The 21,428-nt window shown below is 43.8% G+C and overlaps 1 protein-coding gene across 2 annotated transcripts in view; it reads left to right on the top strand.

The window, feature by feature from the left end:
* Nucleotides 1–21,428, top strand: part of PRKX (protein kinase cAMP-dependent X-linked catalytic subunit) — a 168,096-nt gene that overhangs the window by 114,790 nt on the left and 31,878 nt on the right. For both annotated transcript variants that reach the window (XM_077294717.1, XM_077294718.1), the window contains exons 2-3: nucleotides 3,723–3,891; nucleotides 7,956–8,219. In XM_077294717.1, the coding sequence (XP_077150832.1) occupies nucleotides 3,723–3,891; nucleotides 7,956–8,219 (433 nt within the window). The remainder of the gene's footprint in view (nucleotides 1–3,722; nucleotides 3,892–7,955; nucleotides 8,220–21,428) is intronic.

Genomic DNA, 21,428 nt, shown 5'->3' with positions numbered 1-21,428 from the left:
TAGTCCTACCTGTATGCCTCTTAGCTGCGGTCTTTTAAACTTTTATGTTAATTAGTTGTTCCAGGCTCCAGGAAGAAAACCCTGCCTGCAATGCTAATTGGCGTACCACCCCCCTCCCATCAGCATAATAGTACCATGTGGAGCTGGAATCCCGCACCTGCGCCCTGCACTCACACAAGCAGAGGCTTCATTGTTCTTCTGTGTAGGTGCCGGCGAGTCACTGCTTGTGCAGAAGAACAATGAAGCTAATATCCATAGAAGAATGGGAAAGGTAAGTATAATTGTGTGAGTGCAGGGCGCAGGCGCGGGATTCCAGCTCCACAACTGCTTGTCACATGGTACTATGAGGCTGATGGGAGGGGGGTGGTGTGCCAGTTAGCACTGGAGGCAGGGTTTTCTTCTAGGCACCGCATGCCCCAGAGCCTGGAAGAACTACCAGCCCGAAACACCGTGTCTGCGAATTGAAATACTGATTTCTGTGGCAAACTGCCATGCGTACTGCACTGTGTTGGACTGTGAGCACAACCCCCATCTGTGGACGTTGGGCACTCAGACCACCCTCATGGAGTCGGTTTCTAACCATTTGTGCAGCCACATGCACATTTGTGGCCTGCTGGAGGTCATTTTGCAGGGCTCTGGCAGTGCTCCTGTTCCTCCTTGCTAAAAGGCTGAGCCCCCTTCACGTCTCCTAGTGTACTGGCCTGTCTCCTGGTAGCGCTTTCAGCCTCAGGGCACTATGCTGACACATGGCAAACCTTCTTGACAAAGCTCGCATTGATGTGCCATCCTGGATGAGCTGCACTACCTGAGCCACTTGTGTGGGTTGTAGAGTCCGTCTCATGCTACCACGAGTGTGAAAGCACAACCAACATTCAAAAGTGACCAAAACATCAGCCAGAAAGCATTGGTACTGAGATGTGGTCCCCACCTGCAGAACCACTCCTTTTATTGAGTGTGTCTTGATAATTGCCAATAATTTCCATCTGTTGTCTATTCCATTTGCACAACAGCATATGAAATTGATAGTCAAACAGTGTTGCATCCTAAGTGGACAGTTTGATTTCACAGAAGTTTGATTCACTTGGAGTTATATTCTGTAGTTTAAGTGTTCCCTCTATTTTTTTTGAGCAGTGTATATAGCGGACATAGACAACAAATAGTATACTAAAAATTTTTTTTTTATATCTAAAGAGAATAGTTATATAGAATAGGCCCCCCATTTAAACATAGTAATAAAAACGCAAAAAACTTCAGTGATAACCTGAACAGGAGGCTATAGGGTATACCTGTGCTCATATTGTGTGTGTGTGTGTGTGTGTGTGTGTGTATATATATATATATATATATATATATATATATATATATATATATATATATATATATATATATATATATATAAATAATGTCTCTCTGTCTGTCTGTCTTTCTCTGTCTCTCTCTATTTGTCTATTATGTATTTAAAATCTCCTATAGAAAATCAGTGAATGTATAGTCATAATCAGTTTGTGATAAACCATCCACATAAGTGATTTCTTTTTATGCACTTTATCACTTATAGAAGAGTTTTGTTTTTTTTTTGGCATTTTTATTATTTGTATTATGTTTAGGCTGCCGTCACACTGGCAGTGTTTGGTCGGTGTTTGACGTCAGTATTTGTAGGCCAAAACCGGGAGTGGGAGATAAATGCAGAAGTGTAGATTGTGAGCCTTCGCGGGCAGGGTCCTCACTCCTCCTGTACCAGTTATGACTTGTAATGTTTAAGATTATTGTACTTGTTTTTATTATGTATACCCCTCCTCACATGTAAAGCGCCATGGAATAAATGGCGCTATAACAATAAATAATAATAATGAATAATAATAATTTGGCTTTTATCCTAAGTCATATTGCAAGACTCGTTAAAGGGTTGATTGTGACTTGTAGGATCGCTACTTCCAACAGGTGGCGCTATAGAGTTAAGTCCTCTTTCTCAGAAGAGGCAATTTGCATATCTAATATAAAAGATTAAAAGACAGCAGCTACGAGGCATACAGGCAGGACTAGTTTAACCATTCTATGACCTATACACCCATAGTAATAGATTAAACGCGTGCCAGAATGTGACAGATTCCCTTTAATCTGAGAGCAGTATAACGTAGGGGCAGGGAGCCTTAGGGTACCGTCACACAGTGCCATTTTCATCGCTACGACGGTACGATTCGTGACGTTCTAGCGATATCGTTACGATATCGCAGTGTCTGACACGCAGCAGCGATCAGGGACCCTGCTGAGAATCGTACGTCGTAGCAGATCGTTTGGAACTTTCTTTCGTCGCTTGATCACCCGCTGACATCGCTGGATCGTTGTGTGTGACAGCGATCCAGCGATGTGTTCGATTGTAACCAGGGTAAACATCGGGTAACTAAGCGCAGGGCCGCGCTTAGTAACCCGATGTTTACCCTGGTTACCAGCGTAAACGTAAAGAAAAAAACCAGTACATACTTACATTCCGCTGTCTGTCCTCCGGCGTCTCAGCTTCTCTGCACTGTGAGCGCCTGCCGGCCGGAAAGCGAGCACAGCGGTGACGCGGTGACGTCACCGCTCTGCTTTCCGGCTATGGTGCTTACACAGTGGAGAGAAGCAGAACGCCGGGGGACAGACACCGGAATGTAAGTATGTACTGTTTGTTTTTTTTACGTTTACGCTGGTAACCAGGGTAAACATCGGGTTACTAAGCGCGGCCCTGCGCTTAGTAACCCGATGTTTACCCTGGTTACCCGGGGACTTCGGCATCGCTCCAGCGCCGTGATTGCAAAGTGTGACCGCAGTCTACGACGCTGGAGCGATAATCATACGACGCTGCGACGTCACGGATCGTGCCGTCGTAGCGATGAAAATGGCACTGTGTGACGGTACCCTTATTGCAGGGATATATCTTTTCTTAGGCTGCCTGCTGTAGTTTTATTACAATCAGTGTTTTATCAGCAGGTGATTATCATTAAAGGACTAGGTGTCTCGTGCATGGAAGTCAGGCTAATTTGTGTAGCCCCACTGCCACCACTGATTGGCAGCTTGCTGATAATATGCAGTGTACACAGAAAGCTGAAAATCACTGGTGTGGGTGGATTTATACACAGCTCAGCATTCTGATGAGCACTGCTACATCTGATTCCTTATCATTATCCCATGTAATCATTGCTGCACTAAGCCGCTTGTTTGTCGGCTGATCACTTTTTATGTAGGTTTGTAAATGGGGGATGAGCTGCTGACAATACGCAAAGTACATGAGGGTGAACGATCTGATGATGATGTATAAAACTATAACTAGGGGTGATCAACTGGGATAATTCATGAATCAGTGCTTGTTAATGACAGGAATCCGCCCGTGTAACCTGCCTGTAGTTAGTCATGTACGGGGAAAGTGGTTGGTTTCCATTATGTTCACCATTACCACATCATATGTGTGGACCCCGGCTACCTAGAGTTTGTAGTGACAAAGATGTCCTGAGTAGTTCATGGATCGTAACATGACAGAGTTTGGGGGTTGGTAAACCTGTGGGAGCTCCTGTGAAGGACATATTGGTTACAGCCCATCTCACCTAGAAACCAACTCTAGTCCCCCCAATACAGATAAAATGCTTTGGTAGCCAACAAAGATAAAGGATAAAGCTGGAGAACCTTCTTCTAACATATACCTCCTCCACCGTTTATGATCCTAATTGCTTTGTTTTACTTTTTTCCAGGAACAGGAACATTTGGAAGGGTTCATTTAGTAAAAGAGAAAACGGCAAAGCACTATTTTGCACTAAAGGTCATGAGCATTCCTGATGTCATTCGCCTAAAACAAGAGCAGCATGTACACAATGAGAAATCTGTCTTGAAGGAAGTGAACCATCCATTTTTAGTCAGACTGTAAGTATTTAGATCTACTTTTACTATGGGAAATGTCAGTTTCCAGAGTTGTGCCTCGTGGGGAACAATGATCTGTGTTGTGAGCAATAGAAAGCCCCCCCATACACCTTAGATGGCTTTCTGCTGAACCAGGGGAGGGATTCAATTTTTTAACAGGTTCCCTGTTTGTATTTAAAAACCACACTCGTTTTAAAGCCACACCCATTTCCCATTCTTGCCCCCTTGTTTCCTCAAAAATAAAATTTATTACCTCAGTAATAATGTCTTCCAATTGGCCCCTACAGTAATTATGTCCCCCATTTGCCACCATAAAGCAATAATCTATGTTACTCAATCTGGCCCCCATACAGTAATTGTCACCCATGCTGGCCCCTTGCTGTTATTATCATCCTGTAATCATTTATTTTGTCTTCGCCTTTTTTAATATTGTCTTCCATCCTACCCCCTTCCTGTGTTAATGTCCCAAATACTGGCCTGCTTCATTGGTGGCGCTAACGGACCTCTGATAGGCCGGCGGCTACCTGCACTGTAATATGTGTCAACTGAATGTGCGTCTGAGGACACATTCCGTAGGAACCAGCAGGCCACCAGAACCGGAACGGGGCACTGCTCCCTGCCGATTCGGGGATCCGGCTGCAGTTTTAACAATAAGTTCCCCCAAACTGGTGGGAACCTGTTGAATCCCACCCTTCTGTTGAACGATGGGTCGGAGGACAGCTATCCCAGCCCCCTATCCCATACACAGGAGCAACCACTCATCCAAGGGTACTGTCACACATTGAAATTCAACGATTCGTGACGTCGCAGCGTCGTACTATTATCGCTCCAGCGTCGTAGACTGCTGTCACACGTTGCAATCACGGCGCTGGAGCGATGCCGAAGTCCCCGGGTAACCAGGGTAAATATCGGGTTGCTAAGCGCAGGGCCGCGCTTAGTAACCCGATGTTTACCCTGGTTACCAGCGTAAACGTAAAAAAAAACAAACAGTACATACTCACATGCCGGTGTCTGTCCCTCGGCGCTGTGCTTCTCTGCACTGTGTAAGCACAGCGGCCGGAAAGCAGAGCGGTGACATCACCGCTGTGCTCGCTTTCCGGCTCTGGTGCTTACACAGTGCAGAGAAGCTTTCACCGAGGGACAGACACCGGCATGTGAGTATGTACTGTTTGTTTTTTTTACGTTTACGCTGGTAACCACAGTAAACATCGGGTTACTAAGAGCGGCCCTGCGCTTAGTTACCCGATGTTTACCCTGGTTACCAGCGAACACATCGCTGGATCGCTGTCACACACAACGATCCAGCGATGACAGCGGGTGATCAAGCGACGAAAGAAAGTTCCAAACGATCTGCTACGACGTACGATTCTCAGCAGGGTGTCTGATCGCAGTAGCGTGTCAGACACAGCGATATCGTAACGATATCGCTAGAACGTCACGGATCGTACCGTCGTAGCGATCGAAATTTCAATGTGTGACAGTACCCTTAGTGTTTTCTGATCAATTAAAGTGGTTCACTGCCTCACTATAAACAATTGACAACCCAGCCTATAAATGACTGACAACCGAGCTCAGATACTCAGGGAGAGTTGCTGCAAAGAACGTCATTCCCAATGAGAAAAGCAGCACGTCCTGCATTACACCAAGGGCTCATTGATTTCTGTGGGCACCGTGTAAAGCACCACTTCAGGGATAATGAAGATGTCTTCTAGAGATTATTCAGGAAAAGCTGAAAAAATACCATTATGAAGTATCTTTAAAGTAGCAGATCACATCAATTTTGTCTAAGTAGGTAATCATTCTATTAAATGTAAAGGGCTGCAGTGATGGTACACTGACAGAAATGTTAGTGAGCTTGGTGCCTGTGAGCATGTGCAGCAGGAAGCTTCGCTGCTGTGTCCTGGAGGGAACTTGTACCATGTGCTGTTGAGCTGTCTGCCAGTCACAGCAGCGAAGCTTCCTGCTGCACATGCTCACAGGCACCTATCTCACTAACATTTCTGTCAGTGTACCATGTGCAGCAGGAAGCTTCGCTGCTGTGTCCTGGAGGGAACTTGTACCATGTGCTGTTGAGCTGTCTGCCAGTCACAGCAGCGAAGCTTCCTGCTGCACATGCTCACAGGCACCTGATCTGTCCGTACATGAAAGGACAGGTTGTTGAGTACCAAGGCTGCAGCCATTTCATCTAATTCAGTGATTGCATAAAATATAAGTGACTTGGTAATTAAAGTTATTTAGTCATTTATTCATTCTATCTTTTATAATTATTTTTCTATATTTCTGGAGAATCCCCTGTAATTGTTCATATCAGCTGATGACATAGGGTCTGGGGTGGAGGACCACTGTTATCAGGACTGTGATGGAGGGCCCATCATATGGATAGAGGTCGTCCAATGTTGGACCATTTAATGCAATGTTATGTTTTATATTCCAGACAATATGTTTTGCGGCGGTGTTATAAAACTGCCGTATTTAGCCTCCCGTCCTGTGTGACCGTGCTGGAACACGCGATGTTTCAACAATGGCAGATGATTTCATTCAGTGCCGAACTGAGCACTTTGCCGAGCTGCTTGTCATCGAGCTTTTGGCCAGTGGCACGAGTGTCATACGTTTGACCTTTTCGTGTCGCCACCAGCAGTGAATACAGCAGGTTTACAAGATAATTAATCCGGTAGATTACTGCACTCTGTAATAAAGGCCTACACAGCGTTTTTCCAGGAGAGGACACAGAGAGACAGGAAAAAAGAAATATTATTCAGTTCTTTTTTTTTTACCTCACATTACTTCACTGTCAACTGATCTATGCAAAATGTAGTCTACCAGCCATATAGACCTCAGAAACACAGTCTGTGGGGTATTGCTTCTGTTCCTAAATTCCATCCAACCTGGAAGAAACAATCTCTTCTGCTTCAGATAGACGGTGAAGGCTGCAGCCGATCAGTGACTGGTTATTGACTGTGGCGGTCAGGTGAGGTCCTGTGGTTTGGCCAAATAGTGCTGGTCTGGTTGGTGGTTAAGTAATTAACTACTATACCAGCTCCATAAACAGTATTGGACAACCCTTCACATTCTCTGATGCTCCACTACCTTCCTTCAGTAGCCCTTATTGACTTCCTTGGACTGATGACATACTGTTCTGTAGCAGCACATGACTGCTCAGTCAACCATAGGCCTCAGTATTGATTTAGCATGTACGTGGTACTACACATGATCTCTGAAGCCAATGTTTGTGTCACGGGTGTGTCAGAGGTTGCAGACAGTCGATCTGCATCTGGCTGCAGAATGTCTCAGCGACTGGCCTTGCAGACTAGTGGCTACCTCCTCCTGCCTTAATGGTGTCAAGTGTCCCCCTTGTTTCATTTATCCTTGCTGTCTTTAGTGTTAGTGGGATTGACTAGCTCTCATCCTGTCCTTCCTGGTGCAGGGCTTATCGCCAGGGTCACACAGGGATTAGGTATCCTGCTCGGCGATAGGTGCAGAACCTATATAAGGATGGTAGGACAGACAGGGTGAAGATACATCTGTCTAGGGGTCTCCACTCCCCCCTTCCCGAGTGTTTGTTTCCCTTTCCCCTCACCCCTTTGTGTTGTACTTAGTCTGTCCTACACCGTGCGGGACAGTTTGCTTGCAATGGTCATATGAATGTGAGTCTTGTTTTCTGTCCAGGAAAGCAAACCGGTACCAATACATGAGCAGGAGAGCATTGACAATTTTAGTAGGTTGTATTTGTTTTTTGTTCATTTTATACCATTTCCCGCAGTGAGATTAATTTCTTTAATTCGTGGACAACCCCTTTAATGAGTTTTTACAGCTATATATTGTATTTTAATTGATATATCACATTACAGTAGCTATAATTACATTAATGTTTGTGATCTTTCGACTGGATCAGGTTAATAGGATTATGTATGATTGTATGTTATGGAGAAGGAGACAAGTTCCTCGCTGCCCCATTGCCGTACATATGGAAATAAGTTGAGCACACAGGTTAGGCCGCCATGAAATGTTCTTTAGAAATTTCTTATATATAGTTGTTGCTGACCCTATATCTGTATTTCTTCCCATAGGTTTTGGACCTCACACGATGATCGCTTTTTATATATGCTGATGGAATATGTGCCCGGAGGAGAACTTTTTAGCTACTTGCGTAACATGGGCCGCTTTAACAACAGCTCGGGACTGTTTTACTCCACGGAGATTATATGTGCGATAGAATACCTGCACTCCAAAGAAATAGTTTACAGAGACTTGAAGCCTGAAAATATTTTGCTGGATCGGGAGGGTCACATCAAACTTACAGATTTTGGATTTGCAAAAAAGCTTTCAGACAGGTATCACTTACGTCCTGAACATTCCAACTGCTCCATTACTTTCCCTGCTGGGGATTTGGCTTTTAGTTCAATAGTTCATCTAAAGCTATTTTCATGGCCATATAATGGCGGTAATTGGAATATGCCTAACAGTGCAATAATCCATTTGTTGTTGGTTTTTCTTCTCCGTAATTGCTGAAAAATAGGGGTTGTCAGCTACAGTGACTGGTGACAATAATGTGCATGCGTATGGAGAAGTGTCTGTGATTTGAAGTCCAAGACCAAAATGTAAGACGCTCTTGTACGGATCTGTCATGTAGGACATTATCCCAAAATACTATAGTGAACATTTATTTACAGCGGTTCTGCCACTAGATTTTATAGTATATATTCTTTATATGCTGTATAAATTGCCCACCATATTTACCCCTAATAACTGCCAGCGCTCCATTTTACAGAGGCCAATATTGGATTCTTTTCTAAAGTGTCGTAAAAATCGAGCAAGGTTGTGCTCAGAGACAACCAGGCACTTCCCAAGAAGACAGAAGCGGTGTTTTACCGTTTCTGCCTTCCTGATCTTCCTATAAACCATGCTCACGTGAGTGCTGTGTATGCAGTGGAGGCAGCGGAATACCCCTACTTCTATGGATCCTTGCTTTGATACGATCCCCAGGTGACTGGTTGCGTCCATGACCATGCCTGACATTGACAGTTTTAAGTTGGGAAGGTTGTTTTGCCCTTTATCTGCCATAGCAGCTCCAGTTATGGGGGGATATAATATGAAAATTAAAATAAAAATGAAGTTCCCAAAGATCTTTTCTGACCCTTTTCGGTAAAAAACATATGTGCAAATACAGTAAACAGCAAAAAAAAAAATCTACAAGCTAAATTATAATAAACTGCAAAAAAATATAATCATATGCCAATAATATCAGAATGGTAACACATTTCTTTTTGAAAGTCCACCCCCCCAAATTTTATAATGAGGATTTTATCCAGTTGTCTACATGACATGTAGCCATCTTTAAAGGTTATATTCACTTTCATGCAGAAGTTTGTTTAATATTCACCTGTTTTGTAAATGGAAAGGTAAGCAGCATTTGTCTATAGTCTGCGTTAAAAATATTCTACCGTATTGACTTTAATGGTTCTGTTTGCTCTTCTCTGCCCTTATTTCAGTGTTCGGGCTCATGCACATGACCGATTATATCAGACGAGTGCTATCCGTGGCTTTCATGGATAGTACTCGTACCCATGATATTCAGTAGAGTTGTGCATATGTGCGATTTTGAGCCGAGTTTCAGATAAAAATTGGCAACGTAAATGTATGGGTCCGTGAAAATCATCAGACCACACTCAGACTGACAAAATAGGGTAGAGAAACTTTTTTTTCCTCTCCACCTCCAAAAAAACTGATTCCATCTAATCAAACTCTGATCAGACCAGACCATTTTTCTCAGATGGAAAGAAAATGATTGTGTTCACCTACCCATAGAGAAGGTGGAGTGGATCATACACAGATCTGCAGTGGAGAGAGGAGAAAGTATCTCACCGAGGGCAGAGAAAATGGGCTATGCAAAATAAAGGAAGAACATGAAGAGAAAATAAGTGCTGGATAGAAGCTGTGCTGTTCATGGGCTAATGTAGAAAAGGGATAGGGGCAACTCTGGTGTCCAGGTAGGGTTCCAGCCTGTAATCCAATAGTAGCAATAAACCTGGCACTCAGGATAGTTTGAACATATAACAGATTTATTTGGGAATCCACGAATGAATGCTTCAGTCCTTCATGGGCTAATGCCCACAGCTATGCCTTAGTTACACCCAGCTCACATCTAGCCTATATTACTGAGAGACACACTCCTATAATAGAAAAACTGATAACTTAGATTAGGCTGTAAATTGCCTATCAGGTGGTCTGAAAATGAGGAGAACAATGAAGATTGCACGCTGAAAGCTAGTTCAATTCTATTAAACACTAACATAAGTAGAAAAAAATTCCATCACAAATATGTCCATAGCCTTTATTTTTTGCATTATCTAATACAATTATGTGGTATCCACTCTAAGAAACTGTTAAAGATTGTTGAGGATCTTCTAACTTTAAGAGGTTGTCCACGACTTTACCATCCTTAGGATAGGTCATCAATGTCAGATCGGTGGGGGTATGACACCTTGCACCCCGCACCCCGCCGATCAGCTGCTATCAGTGCCTGCGGCGGTTGGAAGGGCTCAGTTACAGATCAGCTCCGTCTACTGATAGTCTCCGTGGCTGCGTAGTGCACATCTGCCCCTATTGATAGGGATAGCTCATCAATATTAAAGTGGTGGACAACCTCTTCAATGTATAAATGGGTCTTACCTTGCTATAGCTCCACCATGAGGAGAGCCTTCATTCCTGCCTCATCCTGTTAGTGCCAGACACAGTCATGTCTTCTATACATTTCATCTTGCATTGTCTCATAAGTGGTACATTTTTGAGATTATTACACTATTTCTTGGGTGACATGCTAGAGAAGAGCAAAGTAGGGGCAACGTCTTAAGATCTTCAGCCAAGTAAGGTGTTGTAAGTTGTGAAGGATTTGGTAATATATCTTTATATTAATTTACAAGAAGTAGAACCTGAAAACTGAAATGTGTTGTGAACTCTATTTTTAGGCTCCCTCTAGTGGTCACAAACGGTACTGTGTAGTGTTGTCTTTCTGCAGGTTGGCTGCATCAGCTGGTTCGTTATCCTTGGTTGGTTTCCTATTTAGCTCACCTGGATACTCAGTTCCTTGCCTGCTATCAATGTATTCAGTGCTCTTCAGATTCCTTGTGATTACCTTGCTCCCAGCCTCTCCAAGACAAGCTAAGTTTTTGTCCGTTCATTTTTTGATTATCAGCATTCATCATGTTTCTTGTCCAGCTTGCTAAGATGTGATCTCCTCGCTTGCTGGTTGCTCTAGGGGACTGAGTTTCTCCCCCCCACACCGTTAGTTGGTGCGGGGGTTCTTGAAATCTCAGTGTGGATATTTTGTAAGGGTTTTTTACTGACCGCACAGACCCCTTTACTATTTTCTGCTATCTAGTATTAGTGGGCCTCATTTGCTGAATCTGTTTTCACCCCTGTGTATGTGCCTTCCTCTTACCTCACCGTTATTATTTGTTGGGGGCTTCTATATCTTTGGGGATTATTTCTCTGGAGGCAAGAGAGGTCTTTCTTTCTCTCTAGGGGTAGTTAGTTCCTCAGGCTGGCTCAAGACGTCTAGGATTTTTAGGCACGTTCACCGGCTACTTCTAGTGTATTTGGATAGGTTCAGATTTGCGGTCAGTCCAGTTTGCCACCTCCCTAGAGCTTGTCCTATGTTTGTTACTTAGCTGGAGTAATTCGTGATCCTCAACCACTAAGGATCATAACAGAAATGGTAGTCGTCCCGTGTGGTGCTTTTGGTTCTGCCTGCGTAAGGTGGTGTCTTCATGATTACTTTTTGGTGACTGTCCATGAGGTGTCACTGCCAGACATGAGACTATACAGCTTTCTGCGTTACTTAACGTGCCGGCAGTGGGGCTCCCTTTGTCCTATGGTGATGTTGTACATATGTGAATAGACATGGCATTCTTCGGGAGCTTGCACTATCCAGTTACCATGACAGTTTTAGGTTTCACCCCTTTGTTCTGTTAGTGTCTCTGTCTGTAGTTTCACATCCGATTACTTATTTATAGATCCGCTAGCTTCCTGGAGAAACAGATTATTAGTTGTTGCCTAGTAAAGGGTTGCAATTACATAAAATGAACTTTGCGTCCTGAACGACTTATTCCTCTAAACCTCACCAAATGATCTGTGCACCAGTGTCCGAAATCTATAGTATTTATAAACTGTATATTCACCAATTTACTCCCTATGAAATAAGCACAGGGGTTGTGAAGATCCTTCAAGTACTATTAGTGATCTTTATCTTGTATTATAAGGTTACATTGACTAAAACAATGAGTTTTTAACCAGTTATGAGATGTATAAACTATGGTGCTAAGCCCACTGTATGTTCAACTGCTAGAATAAAAACTTTAAAGTAGATTTATCATCAGATTTCTCAGTTAAAAAAACCTGCATATCTAACTAGATTTCTTAGACTTAATAAATGTGTATTTAAGCAGAAAATCCTTGTCACAATGGCTGTGTAATCCTCTATGAAGGATCCTCAGTGTCCTTCCTCCCTGCTGCTGAAGTCTCACACTGCTCAGTACAAGCTGCAGCTGTCAGGCTGCTTGTGTGAAGACTGAATACATGTGGACTCACAAGCTCCCACGCTATTGTCGGATTCACACAGACAATCTGATATGGAATTTTCTTTTTTAAATGGGTTTTGCAATGCTGTAATGTCAGTATACTCTTTTACTTCCCCCCCCCCCCCAAGGAGCTGTGGTATGATCAGACCATGTTCCTGTACGGTCAGACACGGCCATTACACAGTACACAGCATGGGCACATTTATATGATTATCTCAGCACAGGAGTATTTTATGTAAATACATCCAATTGTGGAAATTATTATTATTCCAAGATCTATTGATTAATATGACATTTTGTTTGTGCGATTTATTAGGCATTAAAGGACCACACATGCCTTTATTTAGGGGGTTAATATCCTGATGGCCACTACTGTTTAAGGTTTTAGTTCACGGCATCCCCGTCTCCTGGGAAAGGTAAGCTTTTCAGACTCTCCAAAAAATATATTCCACACTGGTCAACTTAGGTAGGTAGGTGCACCTCGCTGCAACCAATTTTATTTGTGATAGCAGAAATCCCGAAGTCATATCAACAGTCTGGGTGGAAGCACATATCAATAATGTGCCCCCAGACAAATTACATCCGCTCCATAGGATACATATGAAAGCAGGAGAACAAGGAGCATACAATGATGATAAATGTAAACATTTGACTTTATTGATACAAACATTAAAAATGACAGTAATCCAACATAAAATAGGTATTCCAATCGATCGCAGAAGGGGAGCTGCCGCCCCTTTGCTACCTCAGTACTAATAAGTAGCCGCACAACAAAGGTAACAAAACCCATGTACAGGGTAAAATTGGTAAGCCTGAATGAAAGCAGCATATCAAACAGCCCAATAGCATACACTGGACTAAGACAAAAAGTAGTGAACCGCCTGTAACATGGCAACAAATGTAAAGAGCAGGCTTACCAAAAGGAAGAGGTGCAGAGGGGGAGCACCGCCGGAAAAGAAACCCCGACGCGTGTTTTGAGGCACTACCACGCCGCTTTCTCAAGGGGATATGGAATAGGGTGGTACAGGACCTTCTAATACCCCCCCGACCCAGGTCACATGTATCGATCCAGCCTATCACAATGGCACAAGTGGCGCATGCGCGATGCGACGGGCTGGTCCAGCATGGAGGCCGGGCGTCAAGCCAAGTGCGCATGCGCCGGGAAAAGATCCCGGAAGCAGCGCACCAAGCACAGAGACGCCCACCCACATGTCGGAGCCGCTCATACACGGCGCGATGCGCACGGCCACAGAAGAGGACATACTGCCGGAAAAAAGTAGTGACCGCAAACACGGTAGTAACATGTTATCATATACATTGTTCACAGTATCGTGCATGATAAAAAGCTGTGCCGAAATAATACAGTCCTGCAGTAAATTATATGGATATATGAGTCCATTCACATAATGCGAACAATGGGCAACAAGTTCTTATCCATAGGAGATGTCCATATTTTCAGATGTCAGGAATGATAGGAGATTAATTCCATACGGAGCCGTGGGAGATCAAAGTAGGAACCATGAATAAGAGGTCTTATTGATAATAAGAAAAAAGAAGAGATTAAAAACGAGATAAAAACAACAGAAAGAGAAATCCGGCAAAACAATAATGGGGTACTATATGAACAAACCAGAGGGCCAGAGAAGACATGTTAAATATAAGGAGCAAAGCTCAAAGATTCGTTAGGACCTCTAGGGGTCAAAGTGTCAAGCAAAACAATCCATTTGGTTTCAACCTGCGCCAAACGGTTTTTATTATCACCACCTCTAATGCCAAGGTGAAGTGCATCGATCCCCCTAACTGAGAGTAATTTTTCATTGCAATTGTGGTGTAGCCTAAAGTGGCGGGGGATTGTTTTTAAATCAGTCATTGTGGACACCGTCCTGGCCGCGCCAATGACCCGCACATGCTCCCGTACACGGACTCTCAGTTCGCGAGTAGTAAGACCAACGTATACCTTCGGACATGGACAGGTGGCATAGTATATCACAGTAGTGCGACAGGTTATGCGTTGTCTTATTTGGAATACTTTAGAGCCATCGCTCGAAGTAAAGTCAGAGCAGTGCAGGACATTGGCGCAGGCAAGACAGTGCCCACATGGGGTGGATCCCGGACGCGGGCCGCCTGTGCCAAAAATGTTGGTTGGAGCAGGAATGTAATGGCTCCTAACCAGCATGTCACTGAGATTCATACACCTTTTCGGAGTCATGAGGGGGGAACTGCCCAGGGCGGCACACAGAGGGTTCAGTCCGAAGGACGTGCCAATGCTTTTTAAGGATGGAGCGCATGCTCTCCCACTCATGATTGTAGGTGGAAATAAATCTAATATGTCCACCATCACCCCCAGCACGAAGTCGAGTGGTGGAGTGCAATAGGTCACTGCGTGGGGTTCTCCGGGCGTGGTCATAACCCGCTTTAACAGATCTGCGGCTGTAGCCGCGAGCCATAAACCTCTGTTTTAGGTCACCTGCCTGTGACTCAAATTTGGCCTCAGTGGAGCAAATTCGCCGCATCCTAAGGAACTGTCCGACCGGGACGGCCCTAACTGTGGCTGGGTAGTGAGCGGAGGTAGCATGTTATAAAGAATTGTCCGCGGTTGGCTTACTGAATACATCCGTCTGAATGCGCCGGTCAGAATCGACCTCCAGACGGACGTCCAAGAAGTCAACCGTAACCGCATTGAAGGTATATGTAAGCCGTATATTTTGCATGGTGTCATTAAGAGTCCTCATAAAATCCTCGAGCTGGTGGACAGATCCCCCCACAAAAACAGAATATCATCGATATAGCGGTACCAGCACAGCACATGGGCAGCAGACGGTGGGCCCTCATCGACAAAAATACCCCTCTCCCAGGCGCCAAGGAAGAGGTTTGCATACGAGGGCGCACACGCCGCGCCCATGGCTGAGCCGCGCTTCTGTAGATAAAAATTGTCCTTGAAGACAAAGTTGTGGGTGAGAATGTAATCCAACAGCTCGAGGATCAGCTCATACAGAGTGCCCTCCAAGTCTGAGGTCCCCCGGTAACAGTGAACAGCATTCAACCCATGAGAGTGGTCAATGCACGTATACAAACTCTCGACGTTGGCTGTGACAAAGATTGTGTCATGGTCCACAAGGATGCCATCGACCCTTGACAGGACGTCCGTAGTGTCTTTCACATAGGATGGTAAAGTCTCAACCAGTGGCTTGAGATAATAGTCAATAAATTGACAGACGGGATCACAGATCCCATCGATCCCGGACACAATAGGATGCCCCAGAGGGTCAAGGGCAACAAAAAAGTGTGAAACAACTGAAAATATGTCTTATATTCTAGGTTCTTCAAAGTAGCCACCTTTTGCTTTGATGACTGCTTTGCACACTCTTGGCATTCTCTTGATGAGCTTCAAGAGGTAGTCACTGGATATGGTTTTCACTTCACAGGTGTGCCCTGTCAGGTTTAATAAGTGGGATTTCTTGCCTTATAAATTTGGATTGGGACCATCAGTTGTGTTGTGCAGAAGTCTGGTGGATACACAGCTGATAGTCCTTCTGAATAGACTGTTAGCTGCTTTTTTCTTGCCATAATACAAATTCTAAGTCTACGTTCACATTTGCGGTCTGCGCCGCAGCGTCGGGCGCCGCAGCGTCGCCGCATGCGTCATGCGCCCCTATATTTAACATGGGGGCGCATGGACATGCGTCGCACTTGCGTTTTGCGCCGCATGCATCCCTGCGGCGCCCGCGTCCGGGCGCAGAGGACGCAGCAAGTTGCATTTTTGCTGCGTCCAAAATCAATGAAAAAAAGGACGCATGCGGCGCAAAACGCAGCGTTGTGCATGCGTTTTGCTGCGTTTTTGTTTGCGTTGTGCGTTGCGGCGCCGACGCTGCGGCGCACAACGCAAATGTGAACGTAGCCTATGTAATGAAAAACGAGTGGCCATCATTACTTTAAGAAATGAAGGTCAGTCAGTCCGAAAAATTGTGAAAACTTTGAAAGTGTCCCCAAGTGCAGTTGCAAAAACCATCAAGCGCTACAAAGAAACTGGCTCACATGAGGACCGCCCCAGGAAAGGAAGACCAAGAGTCACTTCTGCTTCTGAGGAGAAGTTTATCCGAGTCACCAGCCTCAGAAATCGCAGGTTAACAGCAGCTCAGATTAGAGACGAGGTCAATGCCACACAGAGTTCTAGCAGCATACACATCTCTACAAGAACTGTTAAGAGGAGGCTTTGTGTAGCAGGCCTTCATGGTAAAATAGCTGCTAGGAAACCACTGCTAAGGACAGGAAAAAAGCAGAAGAGACTGGTTTGGGCTAAAGAACACAAGGAATGGACATTAGACCAGTGGAAATCTGTGCTTTGGTCTGATGAGTCCAAATTTGAGATCTTTGGTTCCAACCACCGTGTCATTGTGCGATGCAGAAAAGGTGAACGGATGGACTCTACATGCCTGCTTCCCACCGTGAAGCATGGAGGAGGAGGTGTGATGGTGTGGGGGTGCTTTACCTCTTGAAGCTCATCAAGAGAATGCCAAGAGTGTGCAAAGCATTTATCAAAGCAAAAGGTGGCTACTTTGAAGAACCTAGAATACAAGACATTTTAAGTTGTTTCTCACTTTTTTGTTAAGTATATAATTCCACATGTGTTAATTCATAGTCTTGATGCCTTCAGTGTGAATCTACAATTTTCATAGTCATGAAAATGCAGAAAAATCTTTAAATGATAAGGTGTGTCCAAACTTTTGGTCTGTATTGTGTGTGTGTGTGTGTGTGTGTGTGTATATATGTGTTGTGCTTCCCACAAAATTAGAATATCATCAAAAAGTTAATTTATTTCAGTTCTGCAATACAAAAAGTGAAACTTATATATTAGATAGAGTCATTACAAACAGAGTGATCTATTTCAAGTGTTTATTTCTCTTAATGTTGATGATTATGGCTTACAGCCAATGGAAACCCAAAAGTCATTATCTCAGTAAATTAGAATACTTTATAACACCAGCTTAAAAAATCCGAAATGTTGGCCTACTGAAATGTATGTTCAGTAAACGCGCTCAATACTTGTTCGCGGAGCCTTTTGCATTGATTTCTGCATCAGTGCAGTGTGGCATGGAGGCAATCAGCTTGTGGCACTGCTGAGGTGTTATGGAAGCCCAGGTTGCCTTGCTAGCAACCTTCAGCTATTTTGCATTGTTGGGTCTGGTGTCTATCATCTTCTCTTGAAAATACCCCATAGATTCTCTATGGGGTGTAGGTCAGGCGAGTTTGCTGGCCAGTCAAGCACAGTGATACTGTTTTTTTTAAACCAAGTATTGGTACTTTTGGCAGTGTGGACAGGTGCCAAGTGCGGCTGGAGAATTAAATTTCCATCTCCAAAAAGCTTGTCGTCAGAGGGAATCATGAAGTGCTCTAAAATTTCCTGGTAGACATCTGCGCTGACTTTGGTCTTGATAAAACACAGTGGACCTACGCCAGCAGATGACATGGCTCACTAAACCATCACTGATTGTGGAAACTTCACACTAGACCTCAAGCAGCTTGGATTGTGGCCTCTCCACTCTTCCTCCAGACTCTGGGACCTTGATTTAAAAAAGAAATACAAAATGTACTTTCATTTGAAAACAGCACCTTGGACCACTGAGCAATAGTCCAGCACTTTTTCTCCTTGGCCCAGGTAAGACACTTCTGGCGTAGTCTATTGGTCATGAGTGGCTTGACACAAGGAATGTGACACTTGTAGCCCATGTTTTGGATACGTCTGTGTGTGTGGTGGCTCTTGAAGCAATGACTTCAGCAGCAGTCCACTGCTTGTACATCTCCACAAATTGTTTGAATGGCCTTTTCTTAACAATCCTTTCAAGGCTGCGGTTATCCCGGTTGCTTGTGCACCTTTTTCTACCACACTTTTTTCCTTCCACTCAACTTTCCATTAATATGCTTATATATAGCACTCTATGAACAGCCAGCTTCTTTAGCAATGACCTTTTGTGGCTTATCCTCCTTGTGGAGTGTGTCAATGACTGCCTTCTGGACGTCTGTCAAGTTAGCAGTCTTCCCCATGATTGTGGAGCCTACTGAAACCTTTGCAGGTGTTTTTGTTAATTCGTTGGCTGTAAGCTATAATCATCAACATTAACAGAAATAAACACCTGAAATAGATCACTCTGTTTGTAATGACTCCATATAATATACTAGTTTCACTTTTTGTATTGAAGAACTGAAATAAGTTAACTTTTTCATGATATTCTAATTTTGTGAGAAGCTCCTTTATATTAAGTCTCCTCTCAATATGAGTACTGCTGTCCCCTATTACATAGTATTCTCTGTTATGTACAGCACTGTTCCTAACATACGGTATCTTGTTATTTTAGTTATGTATAGCGCCCTGTTCTTTATTACATATTGTCCTCTCTTGTTAGATATAAATTGAACCGACTCATGATGGAGCATGGGAAAGCTTATTTTGTGAAGGAGGAGAGTGATGGACTGGTCTTCTGGTCAGGTGCTGCTTCATCAGCAATCATTTTATATCGAATAAGAAAGGACTCTGTAATAATAAGAGATTACTGTGATAAACAAAAATAACGAGAATACGCTATGTAAAAGACAATACTATACTTGACGAGATCATGCCATGTAATAATGGGTCGGCACTGTGCATACCAGGGGATGCTATGTAATAAGGAACCACCCCATACATAACTAAAGGATGGTATGTAATAAAGAACGCCCCTTCCAGTAATAATGTCCCCCATACTGGGCCAATCATGGGATAATGTCTCCCAACTTGGCCTCCTTCTTGGTATAATGTCCACCATCCTAGTCCGGTTCCTGGTATAATATCCCCTTCCTGGCATAATGTGCCCCATACTGGTCCCCTTCCTGGGATAATGAGAAATTTTTAGTCAGCTCGCCGTCCTCGTCTCACTCCTGGAGTCCGTCTGTCAGCCAGGGTCGCAGCTCGGCAGCCACAGCAACGAAATCCAGAAAAATGTGCCCTGTTTTGTGATACATTAAAAAAAAAAAAAATTACTCGCCTTCCCCTGCGCTCCTACATCACATCGAGTCCTCCAGTTGGAGCAGGAGCCACCAGCTGACTTCTGTGTCCCTGCCATGACTCATGACATCGCTGCCATGCGCCCTCAGTCACGCGCAAGCCGACGTCGGCTGCAGGCCACTGATTGGCCGGCGGCATGTATTGCCCTGTCCCCTGCACTGCCATACATTTCAGCTGAATGTTCATCCTCGGCTGCAGCAGTGATATGTCCGCCCCTGGGTTATGTGAATGGTTTCATTATCGAATACAACTCATTCCAAGAGAAATAAGCCGTCATATGGCTACGGTATATTGACTCAAAATGTAAAAATTCTATTGAAAGAAAAGTAGGAAAAAAAACTAAATCACAAATGTGAACATTTGTGTGGTCAGAAGGAGTTAAGTGTATCGATCAGTATATTATCTTTTTTATAAGGTTAGAAATTAAGATTGATATCTAAGACCCAAGTCCATCTATGTCCTTGTATCATTTTTTCTTTTCAATTTTCTTTGTATTAAAGTTAACAAGAGTTCATCCCATGAAGTGATAGAATAAAGGCCCGAGGTGCAGCAAATCGTAAAAGACATCGAATATACAGAAACATTTGTGTCACAACGATTGGGTCATTTGGACCTGGCGGAAGCGACCAAAGCAAATGTACTTGAGTTGGTCGAGATGAACACAGATTAATGGAAAATGATCTCCAGGGCCACCATAAAATTGTCAAGAAGAAGGTGTCTCCGTGTGTAAGACGTTTTTAAGACGTGGTTTTTGGAGTCATTGAGCAATGTAGGCTATTGTCACAGGACAATTTATTCAAGTGAGCGAAAACTACGAGGTTTTTAAGTGGAAACTGAGACGCTGTGGATGTTTTTAGTATTTTTGATAATTTCCTGAGGGTCTTTTTTTCCAGAGGGTTTGTGACCTCTTGGGTAGTTTCAATTTCCTTCCATTTTTTTCACCTCATTCAACAATGAAGAAACAGCTGGAAGGTTTCAAGCAAAAAAAAGTTGGCAAAACCCTTAAAAAAGATGCCTGGGTGTCCTTGAGGAACATCTTCAACAAGCAAAATGTCAGAAGAATGGATGTGAATATCACATCTTTTAACCTCTTGGTAGTTTTGGAAACTTAAGTCTGAACACAAGAACAGGAAGTTGTTTATATAAAGAAATGAATATTGTATGTCCATTCTAGGGACCATTATCAGTTGTTTTTGGAGGTTTTTGACGCAGACCCGCCTTTAAAAGATTCCGTGTGAACATATCCTAATGGGGGTCTTTGCTGCTGATTAGAAGGAATTGTGAAGTTTTGATGATCGTGTGTAGCAAGTTAATAATCTAGGGGTATGATCCGACTTTTGTAAAGTCCCACATACCTCCTTTAAAGAGGTTGTCCACTACTTTATCATTGATGATCAATTGGAGGCCAGCTCCCTAAGTGTGGACACCGATAACAGCTAATCGGCGGGGTGCTGGGTATCCGACCCAAACAAATCAGACATTGATGACCATCAATGCTAAAGTAGTGGACAACCTCTTTCACTTTTGCAAACACATATGGCGGAATCCTCTGTAAAACTGTGTGACTCATTTGGATTTTGCCGCCACAGACTTAAAGTGGTTTTCCAGGTACAAAGATTATATTAAAGTATAATGATGTGATCCACCCAGCTCCTTACTTCCCACTAAAATCCTTCAAAGCACAGAGTACAGAGATTTCCTTCAAAGCCTATGAGTGAAGCACAGCACTCAGGCAAGGGCTGGGATGCAGTCAGCAGTTCTCAGAACGGAGTGCTCTAAACGGTGATGCCATGCATTCGGTGGCCAGTGATCCTCACCCAGTACTAGATAACACAACCCACAGAAGCAGTGCAAGCACAACAGGGAGTGGGCAATCCTATCAGTTTGTGACTTTGGCCAGATGGGCTGGTGCAGGGCATCCCACA

Source organism: Ranitomeya variabilis, chromosome 3 (assembly GCF_051348905.1).
Source record: "Ranitomeya variabilis isolate aRanVar5 chromosome 3, aRanVar5.hap1, whole genome shotgun sequence".
Classification (NCBI taxonomy): domain Eukaryota; kingdom Metazoa; phylum Chordata; class Amphibia; order Anura; family Dendrobatidae; genus Ranitomeya; species Ranitomeya variabilis.
Note: the sequence above shows the minus strand (reverse complement) of the source record. Positions and strands in the feature narration are given on the sequence as shown.